Genomic DNA, 14,175 nt, shown 5'->3' on the forward strand with positions numbered 1-14,175 from the left:
CTAATTTTCTCTGTTAAATTATTTTTTTCCAGCAGACCAAAATCAAATGAATCAGTTTAATTGTCAGCAAAATAGTTCTGTGAAGGTCACCCTGCATAGGAAGTAAAGTAACACAAGTGCAAACATGTCCCACATTCCTTAGATCTCAAACCATACAGTGTTTAGCTGGTCAATATGTTGACGGCAGATCTTCGAGGTTGGAATTGGGCTAGCTAACACAGACGAGAATTCCAAGGAACTTAGATCTCTGGGGGCATGACAGGTGTGACAGTGGTCATTCCTTGTCTGTCCTCCAATGCCAGGGCACTTTTATGAGGTCACTAAGCCTCCAACAGAAGGGCAGTTCCTACCCTCTCCTGGAAGCTCATATTGACCAGGTGATTACATTCTAGCTCACAGGATCTAAGCAGAACTTTCCTGTTCTTCCTGTATCTATTTTCTACTGGGTTATAATAGATGTAAGAGTTATGGTAGTCTACTATGTAACTATGGGAAAGGAAACTGTGTAAAGTGGAGCAGAACAGTGAGATAGTGGGTGGGTGGGGACTGGTTCATAGGGAACCTGGACTAGTGAGCCCAACCCAACTGATCTCCATCAACTTTACCCATAAAGGATACAAATCTACATTACCTAAGCTATGTTTATTAACACTTGGCCTACATAGTAGAAAATAACACAGTTGGTTTTAGTTAAAATGTTCAGTGGTTATTTTGTCTTTTAATCATGTTCCTTTTATATTCTGGTCATATTATTAAAATATTTATTATTAAACATCTATAAATGTGGGTGAGATGTGAAAAAGAATTAACCAATAGCCAATGAGAAAGCAATTACTGGCATGTTAAACTTCCAGGAATTTAACACACATGCATGCACATGTGCACACACATACATACCTGCACACACACACACACATGCACACACACACACACATGCACACATATACATACTCCACATGTAGGTTTTTGTACTAGTAGGTTGTCCATAGATTTTCATGCCAATAAAGCCCAAGTATTATTTTAGCACTTCCTATTTATTCCAACTTGATCACTAACATAGTGTCAAAGTTTTAGAATTTGTTTGGCAGTCCTGAAGATTGAACCCAGGATTTTGCCCATGCAGACAAGGACTCTATCACCGAGCTTCATCCACAGCCCTTTAATATTTTTTATACCTTGCAAAACATCCTCAAATATAACTCTTTGATTATTGTCCAACAATCTGAGAACAAATTCGTAGACATGATATCTTTGATCAAACAGTACACACACTTTTAAGCCTTTGGTAGGTTCTGTTTGACTCTCTTCTAGGTGAGATGTTCCCAGTTACACCTTTTAGAACAGTATTTGTGAAGGACCCTGTCACCCAGCAGCCAGACAGAGACGTTGGCTTGGGGATAGAAGAGGGAGGACACTTTGACAGTGGCCTGCGATGGTTAAAGGAAAACGAGTAAGGATCCCACAGTGAGTAAAAGTCAAGATTGGGCCACCTGGATTGAGGCTTGCGTTACCTACAACTAGACAAAATAATTACATTGTCCATCTTCATAATTTTTAAAATCTGCAGTGTGGAAACCATAATAGTTCCCACTTTATAATATAGCTGTGGGAATTAGTAAGATGGTTTCTAAAGTCACTATACTATGCTTCCTGTCATAGCTGATATATTTTAGTATTGCAAGAAGTTTGTATCAATTAGAGGGAGGGGCATGGTCCATCACAAAGTAATGGACACCTATGAACTCTGGTAGAATTTTGCAATGGGTAGCCTGGCTTACAAAATAGTTAAGAATATTTTATTTGGTCTATGGACAAAATATAATCCTAATCATCAGATTATCCTTGAGGTGAGGTAAGGCAAGTAATATCAGGAGGAGGGGAAATCCTGAAAAAGTGAATCAAAATTCCAAACTTAAGATGTGAATATGGTGTGCACACGTGTGTGTGTGTGTAGAAAAAAATTCAATTTATCTTGAAATCATTCTGCCTTTCAAAAAAGTATTTTAAAGATAGACCATTTACTAAAATCAGGAGAATGGACACCTGGCTTAGTTTCATTGTCAAATAATTTATTTAGTCCATGGAAGGACAGCACGTACGTTTGACACCAGCACTCGGGAGGCTGAGGCAGGAGAAGTTGCCACGTGCTCGAGCCTGCCTCAGTTATGGAGGGAGTAAGACTTTATCTCAAGACAAAATAGAAAAAGAAATGAGCAAAAGAATAGATTTACTGAGTCAGTCTCGCAACGCTTAGTTTTCCCTCCTGACTTCCTGTGGTAAGTGCTTCATGCCCTCCCCAAGGCTCCTCACTGGAAGGAGCTCACTCTTGATGACCCCAGGACAGCCCTTCTCTGAGCTGTTCCCCTTAACGGCCTTCTCACACATTGGAGTGGTTTCCACACATTCGGGTGGAAACTGCCGGCGTTGGGACACTAAGCCATTTTCCCCTGAGTTGATCATTAGGCTGTGCTCAGTGCTTCTTCTCTTCTGGGTGTATCAGTTCTTTCCGCTTTTGCTCATGTGTCTTTTATTTTCATCTCTCTGCTCGTCTTGCTGAGCGCCACACGTTCTTAGAGTCTGATCTAGGCAAATTCTGAGTATGTTGACAAAGAAGGAACAACTCGAAATCAGCCTTTTCTTGCGTCAACCCTTATTCGTCTCCTAGCGCAGCTAGAGAACAATTCAGATAATATCTGTCAGGAAGACTGCTCAGCCACGGATGACAGTCTCAGGGACACTGGTCTCTTCACACAGCACAGCTTACTTGCCCACGCTCCAAAAGGACGTCATCGGGCTGCACTCCTTATGAGAGGAGGTGGCATGGCCTGCGTCCTCCGTGCTCCCTTCCGGTACATACAGTGCAAAAGCAGTCAGAGTGCCGTGGGGCTTTGATGGGTCTCTATTCTGGACAAAGTGGAGTCGGCGGCAGTCTAGGTGACAAGATGGCAGATACCGGAAGTGGGGTGTTGAGTGAGGGGTGCGAGGTCTGGATTAAGGAACTGCTGCATGTAATGCTTTCCTAGCTCACGGCTGCACCTAGTTACATCCAGTGTTAGGACCACACCCTTAAATCGTAACGTGAGGAATTCTGTAGTGGACTGACAGTACAAGGTACATTTTGTACCGGGAATCTGAACCTGTACACCAGATGATTTCTGAGCGTGTGAGCACGGTTATCCACATCAAGAACTGTGCAAGATGGAGTCACTGGCCCCGGGACAGCTCAGACAGCTGCATGATTAGGACTCTGAAAGGATCACTTTTAGTTCACCTTCCTTTCTCTGTTGCACACCACAGCCTTCTCTGCACAAAAGTTTCGCAAGCAATATTTCCTTAATTTGTTCCTACATGGCTCCTCAGAGGCATTTGGTAGTGACCAAAGGAAGATACATTGTTTGATAGTTTTAAACAAACAAACAAACAAACAAAAAAATCACGGATTCTGCTTTGCCTTTGAAACATCAGGGCCAATTCTCAGTGAACTGCCGATATCCAAAGATCTTCTATATCCTCGGCATGTACATGTGTGTGCCCGAGTGCGTATGCGTGAGTACATCTCTACCCACACGGCTGTCATGGGCAGTTCAGCTACTTAGAGGCAGTGCCGAGCCTAATATTCCCATTCGTTTTACCTTAATTGGTGAGAAAAACACATTGAACATGAATTTCCCACATAACAGATAAAGGCAAGAAATGACTTTTCGTCCCCAAAGCTGCGAACTATTTAGTAATCGTCGTGGTTTGGTCACCTCGGAGCCTATGTGGTCAGTACTAGACTCTTGTGATTTAGTGCATAAACCAATGAAAGAGAAGTCCAGGCTCTGAGTTTGGTCAGATTTTACGAATGAAACAGTCATGGCAAATGTTCTGCCTCCGGTCTGTGCACACAAAAGCTTCTGGGATTGCAAGTGGTGACTGAGCAGCGGTGGGCGGAGCCTGAGGCCAGTTGCTAGGCTGCCTAAGTGGTGTTTTACCAAGAGGCAGCCTGCAGGAGCTTTGGTTGCTTAGCAACCGGGTCCTCAGCCATAGCATTTTTCTTAATGAAGGTTTTTCAGTTTTCTCTGTGATTACCTCTCCTGAACATCCTGGCTCATTCCCTCTTGGAATCCTGACTTACGCTTCCGCATTAAGTGCAATTTTTGCATCAAAATAATTTTGAGTGACTTTTTTTTTCAAAAATTTCACATTTTTTTGGTCTTCTATTATAACTGCTAGCTGGATTGGTGCTTTACTTTTCCAGCTGTGATTTCATCTGTCAGAGTTACTTAATAAGCAAAATATGGTTTTAGGCCATCACCTGGGAGCACTGCATGTAAGAGCGGCACCCAGAGTTTTATGTTCCATTTACATCGCAATGTCGGTCACAGAAAACATGCCTGCCAAGAGGCTGCCACCTCAGGAAGGACCTGAAATTTCGTTACACCTCACAGTAGGCTAACAGGGGCCAGACAAAGAATAAGAGCTGCCTGGGTTGATTGTCTGAAAGCTCCACAACACGGCATCTGTGACATAACCTATGTAGCATATTAATTTCTTTATATGGAAGTTAGAGATCATTTTGACATGGTTTCCCTTGTAACAAAGGTTGTGCAATTCTGATATCTATGCTATCATAAATGTTGGCTTCCTATGTCTGATGACACTTAAACAAAGCATTGCTAAAAGTTTAATCAAAAGGTTTTCAAAATAAAATTTTCGCTTTGACCTTTCCGTTGAGCTCTTTACACCAATAGATCTATAGGAACACTTGCAAACTTATTTTTCATAATTTAATCTCAAAATAATTATTATATAAATTAAATTGTTTCCTTGTTAATTCTGGAGTTTTCTTTCTTGTCTCCTTGTAGTCACTCTGTAAGATTTGTGAGCCTGCCCTTCCTGTTTCTAAGCAGCACAATGTGAAAACAAAAATAAGAGAGTAAATGACAGGATGTCAGAATGTCTCATGCACAGTTGAATGCTCTGTTGCTTTTGTATGTTTCAGGCCATCTCTAGTCTCTGGGGAGAAGGAAGACATACTGAATATATGCCGACTTTTCAAGAACCACTATCATGCAGTGGGGCCTAGGGGGTCTTCTTTATAGTTCCTTATACCTTAATTGGGTTGTTCTGAATTAAATGCATTTGCAACATGTCTAATCTTCTATATAAAGACAGCTGTATAGGCTTGAGGGTACGCTAATACAAGCTCATAAGAATGGAAACTTTCAGTTGTTTTATTTACTCTGGAAGCCTTTGAAGACTTGTGGTCTCAGAACCAAATCAAAGGTCCATAATAAATGTGGTTGGCAATTTTGGCTTTGTGTTGAAGCCACTAATGGCAATTCTCAGCAGCTAGATGACTTTCACCACACCACAGTGAAAGTCTGGGATGACTGTTCTGGCTTTCAAGCCTTTCACCAGCATGTGCAAAGAACTCTCTCACTGTGCCATACTGCAGCGTCCCATGCCAGCGCGGCATTCCCTGGGGCTCCACTGCTATGAGCATGGGATGTGCCTGGGCTGAATGGACTCTGGTCACTCGGATGAAGCCATACCTGTGTGGTGGCAGTGGAAGTTGTGCTGCTCCGAGTCCCCCACATTTGTTGAAATTGCACTCTGATTTCTGCAAAGGTCTCAATGATGACAGCGATGAACACATTCTGAAAGGTAACGACAAACTACATTTACCAAACAATAGAGATGGAGAAGTCTAGTGATCAAAGAAACCAAAATAAAACAAAAACAGTTGCCGAACACCACCACAGTCACGTGCTCTGAGCACAGTCTTTCTAGTACCTTAACAAGCCAGGCAAGGAAGAAGATCAGTGTGATGAAATAGAAGTAGGAACGCCAGCGGGGGAAGCTGTCAATCGCTCTGTACATGAGGAACACCCAGCCTTCCTGAGACGAAGCCTCGTAGACTGTGAATATACTCGTGCCTGTTGAGACAGGACGGCAGATTGAATCACCATTGGCTTTTGAAATGAGAAAACATGTCTCAGACAGGCAACAGCTATTGTGTTCATTGTTTCCCTAACAGAAGCTCTTCTCAGAGGGATTAAATTTATGCTGTGGCACTTGGTGTTCTTGGGATTTGGTAAAGCTGCGTCTGACTTCTAGCCAGGGCGATTTCAGTATCACCAACAACAGGACGGTTTTATGTCTTTAGATATTTAAAGGCATTTAGTACAGGGAAAACAAAGCAAATGTTGAAACGGGGTAGCAGAATATTTTGAAAATTGAGTGGCATGGAAGCTCAGCGCTCGGGGCTTGGTACTTTGCAGGTGGCAGAAACACCTGGCATACCTTTAACCACAATGGAGTAAGTCTGAGCAGCCACATTCTCACTGGGGAATGTAACCAGCTCAGGCTACAGCAATAACATGGGTGGAAAGCCTCAGGACTGAAGATGCTCAGGTGTGGGGGCTGTAAATTATCCCATAGTGCCTTGCAGCACTAGAACTCGCATCTCACTGAACACCTGGTAAAGACATGAAGGTTATAATACTCAGAGAGCTATAGAGCAGCTGGTTTAAGAGAACACCAGACAGTGAGCAGGAAAAAAAAGATACTTTTTGTTCTGTACACACAATGAAATGCTTCACAGAGACTGAAGAGCCATATTCAGGGATACTTAATGATAGTTTGGAGAAACGGACTTAACCCTGTCTTTCTGGAGCAAGTGTCTAGATAGCTAGCTGACAGCATCACTCCTCTTCACCCCATGACCTCTGGGCACACCTGCCTTTCCTGTGCAGGTAACGGACAGTTTCTGTTGAGCCTCGACAATGATGAGTTCTCAAGACCTTCAGGCCCCACCATCATCCACAGAATAGAAACACACTGTTCAATAATACTTGTGAGAAAACGTAGAATCTGCTGTGTACTTAAAGTTGTTTATAAAATGAGTGTAATGTGTATTCTTCAAAAGACTGATAGACAAGCCAGGTGCAGTTGTGCATGCCTCTAATGCCAGCGCTGGGGGAGACAGAGGCAGGAGGATGTCTGTGAGTTCGAGGCCAGCCTGGTCTACAAAGGGAGTCCAGGATAGCCAAGGCTACACAGAGAGACCCTGTCTCAACCCCCACTCCCAGAATTATAGATATATGACTTCAGTAAGTTTGACCCCCATGAAGAACTTGCGTTATTATGGAATATAATTACCATCCACCAATGAACGCTCAATTTATAAGAAACAATGCAGCTAAGATATTCATGTGTCGGAATGACCAAACTAAGAAGGCTTGGAAGAGTCGTGTTGGCCTCTTCATCCCTGTGTTCTCTGTTTGCAGAAAGAACGGTGAACATGAAGGAACACAAAGCTGCTCTGCGTGAATGTGGGGATATATGGTGGAAAGTCACTGCGAACGTGGACAGTGAGGAGTAGAGGCCTGAAAGAAAAGCAGAGCGAGGGAAAGCCAAGTCCTAAGTGGTCAATTCCCACTACAAAATCACTTCATGTAGAATATTCCTTGTGCAGAATGTAACTTGCTTTATGCACTACCTGTATTTCTTTAGATTTATGTTTGATATATACTTAAATGCCTTGCATATTCATGGGGTATGGCACAGCATTTCAATGCACATTCACAACATGTAAAATAAAGTGAGAGTACTTGGCACTTGGGTCAACTTTCTTATAGCTATTTGAGATAGAAAATTAATTGTTGGCTGGGGAGATGACTCAGCAGATATGGGTGCCAGAAGCAGAAATCCGATGATCTGAGTTCCATGCCTGGGACCAATGTAAAGAACCCCGATATAGTGGTGGCACCCGTAACACCACAACTCTTACTGTGAGATGGAAGGTAAAAACAAGCTGAAGGACCAGCCTGAAGCACATGGTTCAGTGACAGAAACAAGAAAGTCAGTGTCTCAAAACAAGTTAGGAGGAGAAAACTGTCTTCCAAAAGTCATCTTTTGATCTCCATATGTGCTGTGGTTTGTATCATCATCAAATGGACCACACGCGCGCGCGCGCACACACACACACACACACACACACACACACGTTTTCAGCCATAGTTATTAGTATGCTATTGAACGTAAGCAATAACTCCTACTGGGTTGCACACATCTGTTACTCACCAACATTTTCCCCAGGCTATTCTTTTATATACTTCTATGAGACTGATTTTGTAGCTCCCACATACAGTTGACAATATGAGGTATACAAGTTTCCATTTTATTTTATTTTATTTTTTTATTATTAATTTATTCTTGTTACATCTCAATGGTTATCCCATCCCTTGTGTCCTCCCATTCTTCCTTCCCTCCCCTTTTCTCCTTATTCCCCTCCCCTATGACTGTTTCTGAGGGGGATTACCTCCCCCTGTATATGCTCATAGGGTATCAAGTCTCTTCTTGGTAACCTGCTGTCCTTCCTCTGAGTGCCACCAGGTCTCCCCCTCCAGGGGACATGGCAAGTTTCCATTTTAAGAGTCATAGTTTTAATTTGGTAGGTTAGTACCATAATAGTTGGTTTTATAAAATATGTTTAGCTAAGGAAGGTCTCTGTCTTTTTTATAAGTATAATATAAGCTTTGCTATTTATTTTTTACATATACATTTTTATTATTTCACATATATACAATAAACTACCTACAGCAAGAATAACCATGACACAATCAGGAATTATAGGTAGCATTTGGTTTCAGGTGTCTCTAGATTCCTACCTGCTGCAGGGTGTGGCTGGCAACCCTGAACTTTCCTGCCCAGGGGTAGGGGCTTCCTTCACTATATAATACAGATATTTTGGTTCCCTATTCTGTCTCTGTCTGTTTGTCTGTCTGCCTGCCTGCCTGTCTCTCTCTCTCTCTCTCTCTCTCTCTCTCTCTCTCTCTCTCTCTCTCTCCTGCTCTGCTCTCTCTGTCTATATTTCCCCCCTCTCTCTCTGCATGCCCCCTCCCTATCTCTCCTGCATGGCAGCTGAGAGCTACTTCCATTAAACCTGCATTTATATATCACAGCTTCATTTTGCAATTAGCTCATTCTGTTGTTTCAATAAGGTAGGAGTATGGGAAGTGATGACAAATGCATATATTATCAACTACTGTGGACCTTTTGGAGAGAAGAAAACTGAAGACCATCATTTGTTGAGTATTTTGACCTGGAACAGTGATAAGACCAGAAACTGCTTATCAAGTCACACACCTGACAGTTATGTTTTTTTTATACCATATTCTATTTTTTTCTTGTTTGAGATTAATTTCAATTGTTATCTTTATTCACATAAAGTCTATTCCTTTATGAAGGGATAAGGGTAAGGTTATAATATATCAAAGAACTTACACAAGATGACCCTTTCACAGACAAAGGCTGAGAGCTGAGCAGCATAGATAAGCAATAAAAACAAACAGCAGAAAATGGTGAATGCACCACCAGTTCACGTTCTGAACACCTGCAGCCCATTCGCCGTCGTAGACTTAATACAAAGGACAATTCTAACATAAACAATTTACATCCATTATTTCCCCCGAGTTATTGAAGGGAAACAGAAAAGTGGCTGCAGAAACCCATTATGAACAACTATTAAAGTTTAACAGCTTTGCCAGTGGTGCATTATATGGTAAAATGGGCATTGCCAACATAAGGTTAACCCCCCCCCCCCCCTTCTCGAGCCTGCCTGTGTTACATCTACAGGGAAGATGCTATTTGGAATTAAGGATAAAATAGTATGTGCGCCATCTAATCTTGATGCTTTCGCTCCACTTTTCCTAATTCAGGAACGGGAAAAGCAGGGGTCAGTAGTAACCACGGTGGAGCTCAAACACAGGTGCGTCGATAAAATAGAAACGGGAAAATATCACAGAAAGGACTCTGCAGGATGATGGCGACTGCTGAGAGAAATGGTCCTGGCCACTGCGGTATCAGGGCCATTTGGCTCTGGGGGTGTCACAGCAGGTTGTGGGGTCAAAGGAAGAGAGTGCAGCTCTCCTCCTAAGCCTTCTGTGGCTGGCTGTGCAAAACACAGGGAAAGAATAGCACCTCAGAAGAGGCTGTGAGAGGGCTGAGCAGAATTTAAAACGGATACAAGTGAAGTAGGCGATCTTGTTTTCCATGCCGAGTGGCGAGTGGCGCGGCCCTGGGAAAGAGGCTATCGCTCTGTCCTGGGGCCTCCGGGGCCCGCTGTCTATCTGCCCTAGGCTGCTTTCCTCTGGCTTCTCAGCAATCTCCTCTCCAGCTACTTTGCCTCTAAAGAACTTAAAGTGACAGTGCCCAGAACTTCCAAAAAGATGTAAACTCTATCAGCTCACTGCTGTGACCACCCTGATGCTAAAACTCATTAGTTTCTGTTCTGTTCCGGGCTTTAAGAAGTACTGAGGACATGTTGTCAATAAATTAAATAATGATCTGTCTGTGAGTGTGTCTGTGTGTCTGTGCGTACATATCTGTGTACATTTATGTGTGCATAATGTGTGTGTTTACACCTCTGTGCATGCATATGGAGGCCAGAGGTTAAGCTTGAGTGTTGTTTCCAAGTAGCCATCATCCTTGGATTTTGGTTGGTTTGTTGTTGTTGTTGTTGTTGCTTTGAGACATTAACTCGCTGGCTTGGGTCTTGCACATAGGCTAGGCTGGTTGGCCAGTGAACCCTAGAGATCTGCCTATCTCTACCTCCCCGCACTACCATGCCTAACCTTTCACATGCATGCTGGAGATCAAATGCAGGTCCCTGTGCTTTTGCCTTATCTACTTTACTGACTGAGTTGTCTCCACAGCCATCTGACCACATAGGTCTTAAGAGATATAAAAACACGGGGCTGGAGAGATGGCTCAGGGGTTAAGGGTGCCACCTGCTCTTCCCGAGGTCCTGAGTTCAATTCCCAGCAACCACATGGTGGCTCACAACCATCTATAGTGAAGTCTGGTGCCCTCTTCTGGCCTGCAAGCAAAACAATGTATACATAATAAATAAATATTAAAAAAAAGAGAGCGATAAAAACATTTCTCAATATTTTCTTTTTGAAACAAGAATAACTGCTTGCTTATTTCACAGGTAATTTAGAAGCAAATGATGATTTTATAGCTGACTGAGCGTATTCTTTGATTTTCAAAATTAAATTATGTGATAGACAATCTTCAAAGCCCAAGCCCCACAATAAGAGAAAACACGGGAAAACACTGATATGTAGGAAGTATTTTCTGTAGATGTACTTCATTGTACTTTTTTGGTCAGTTTTCATTATGAAAGTATAAGTTCTTGCTAAGACAGCCACTTCTTGTTAAATGAATGATGATTCTCTGATAGCCCCTGAGAATATAACGCAATCTCTTGTGGAGAATGATGTAGCACATTCCCAACTACTCCAGCTCACCACGTCCTTCAGGCACAAGCTAAGGCTGTGAGAGGGACAAATGCCAGAACTAGTGTCGGCTCATCATCTCTAGTTCCATTCATTCCTTCTGGTCTCCTCTGCTGATGCTTCGAGCTCATCATAAAAGAAGAATCCAAATCTACATGTAGATGGTAAATACTGACCTCAGAACATTCTGTAGGGTGTCTCTGCTTAGCGTTGGATACAGTATGTTTTGTGGCTTGAATTTAAGTTTATTCACATCTGTTCTGATTAGATTTAGTATTGTATGTATTGCTTTCCTATTCTCTTATATATTATTTATTTATTTGTTTACTTTGTGTGTATGTGTGTGTGTTGTGTGTTTGTGTATGTGGTATGTGTGTGTAATGTGTGTATGTGTGTGGTGTGTGTATGGTGTGTGTATGTGTGCGTGTGTGGTGTGTGTGTGTGTGTGTGTGTGTGTGTGTGTTGTGGTATATTTGAGTGGCGTTAGAGGCACTAGGGAAAGGACGCTCTCTGAGCAGGCCTGTCCTGGGCATTGTGTAGTTAAGTGAAATAAACCGTTCTTGATCTTTTGCCCACAAGATTCCAGAAACACCACAACCTCCAAATTCCTTATTACAGGATCATTGTCAGTTCACTTTTTGAAAAACCAAAATTAGGAGAAAAGTACTTTTAAATTAAACTATAACAAATTATTACGTGTGTGTGTGTGTATGTGTGTGTACCTGTCACAGCATACAAGTGGTGGTCAGAGGAAAACGCTGCAGAAATATTTTTCTCTTCCTCCACGACATGAGTCTTGGGGTTAATCTCAGATTTTCAGGCTTGTTGGCAAGCAAGCACCTTTACCCACTAAGCTATCTCACCAGCACAGCTCTTGCAATTTAATGATGATTGTTCCCATATGTTGCTCAAAATATAATTCAGTGAGAAAATGTTGTGAAGAATGCACAAGTCCCTGAATTTAGGTGCCAACACTGAGGGGGAAAAGAGAGAATTTTAATTAAAAATAAAAAGAAACTTTATATCATTTGAATAAAACAGGTGGCATAAAATTTACACAACTCAATTATAACAATGCTACTTTTGTCATTGACTCAATATGAGGCACAGATGTTTTCATGGGCAAACGTAGAACAGACTAACTCTGAACCCATGTTTCTGTAAGCTGACTAGCAGCCCCTCAGCACAGGAACATGCTGGCCTCTACAAACCCAGCCGCAGCATATGTGCAGGAAAGTGGCTGCTTCCCTAGTTCCATTTTAACCTGACTGTAACTTGGAACTTGAGGCCACCTACTGATAAAATACATAGCTGAATTTATTTATTTATTTTCAGTTCTGCAATCTTTCAGTGTTCTATACTCTAGTTATCTGCCTGTGTGTGATATCAGTTCAGTCAACCAGATTGAGTTACAGACTTAAATAATATTTCAGCCATGGTCATGGTATGAATTACTTTCTATCATGTTGTTTCTGCCCCATCAAACTGTTCCTTCCTCACTTCAACATTTGTTAGTTGTGTGGTGTGTGTGTGTGTGTGTGTGTGTGTGTGTGTGTGTGTGCTGCTGATGTATACATGAATGCACATGTTTATGTGCAGGTTCATACATCTTTGCAGGGGTGTGCATATGACATACAGATATGTCCGTCCTTCCTTCCTTCCTTCCTTCCTTCCTTCCTTCCTTCCTTCCTTCCTTCTTTCTCTCCCTCCATCACCCCTATCCTCCCTCCCCTATTCCTCAGAAAAGGGGAGCCCTCCTACCCACCCACCCCACCCGCCCATCAAGTCACATCAGGACCGAGCACATCCGCTTCCCCTGTGGCCTGGTGAGGCAGCTCCGCCAGAGGGAAGTAATAAAAAAGCTGGAGAGATTTTTATGCCAGAGGGAGTCCCCCACTCCCCTCAATAAAGGACCCACATGAAGCCTGAGCTACCCATCTTTGTAGGAGGCCTATGTCCAGTCCACCAAGGTCCCTGGTTGGTGCCTCAGCCTCAGCAGGGCCCTCTGGGGCCTGGTCAGTTGGTTATGTTGGTCTTCTTGTGGAGCTCCTGTCACCTCCATGCCCTTTTCTCGCCTCCACCCCTCTTCCCCACTTTCCCACTAGACTCCCTGTGCTTTGCCCAATGTTTGGCTGTGAATCCCAGCATCTGTTTCAAGGCACTGCTGGGTGGAGCCTCTCAGAGGACAACTCTGCTAGGCTTCTGTCTGCAAGCATTGCAGAGTATCATTAATAGTGTCAGGGGTTGGTTCTCTCCCATGAGGTGTGCCTTGGGTGGGGTCAGGCATGGTTGGACCTTCCCTCAGTCTCTGCTCTATCTTTATCCCTGCACATATTGTAGGCAGAGTGAACTGTGAGTAGAAGTTTTTGTGGGTTGTGTTCCCCTCCCTCTACTAGGAGACTTGTCTAATTAGAGGGCATCTTCTTCAGTCTCTATGGCCCCTGCTTCCAGGACTCTCTGCTAGAATCCCCCTCATATTCCCCAGGAGCCTACCCTGAATTAGGTCTCCAGGGTGTCACAGAGATGCCCCTGCCCACAGTTTATCTTTTCTCTACAGGCCTTTTGTCCTCGCGACCCCGCTATCCCAAGGCCTGGTCTCCACCCTCACATCTCTCTGTGCCCCCTCTCCTCCCTTGTTCCCTCTCTTCACCCACTACCTCTGTCTACTCTGTTTTCCCTCCTGCGTGAGATTTAAGCATCCTCCTTTGGGTCCTCCTTCTTACTTCTTTAGGTCTGTTCATTGTAGCATGTTTATTCTGAACTAGATGGCTAAAATCCACTTATAAGTGAGTACAGACCATGTGTATCTTTCTAGGTCTGGGTTACCATACTCAGGATGATCGTTTCTAGTTCCATCCATTTGCCTACAAATTTCATGATTTCTCTG

At 43.0% G+C, this 14,175-nt stretch overlaps 1 protein-coding gene across 1 annotated transcript in view; it reads right to left on the reverse strand.

Annotated features, from left to right (window-relative positions):
• Nucleotides 1-14,175, reverse strand: part of Nalcn (sodium leak channel, non-selective) — a 297,987-nt gene that overhangs the window by 204,161 nt on the left and 79,651 nt on the right. The window contains exons 8-9 of the mRNA XM_051161012.1: nucleotides 5,779-5,921; nucleotides 5,538-5,642 (exon numbers count right to left, since the gene is read on the reverse strand). Of these exons, the coding sequence (XP_051016969.1) occupies nucleotides 5,538-5,642; nucleotides 5,779-5,921 (248 nt within the window). The remainder of the gene's footprint in view (nucleotides 1-5,537; nucleotides 5,643-5,778; nucleotides 5,922-14,175) is intronic.

The sequence above is a fragment of the Acomys russatus genome, chromosome 18 (genome assembly GCF_903995435.1).
Source record: "Acomys russatus chromosome 18, mAcoRus1.1, whole genome shotgun sequence".
Classification (NCBI taxonomy): Eukaryota; Metazoa; Chordata; class Mammalia; order Rodentia; family Muridae; genus Acomys; species Acomys russatus.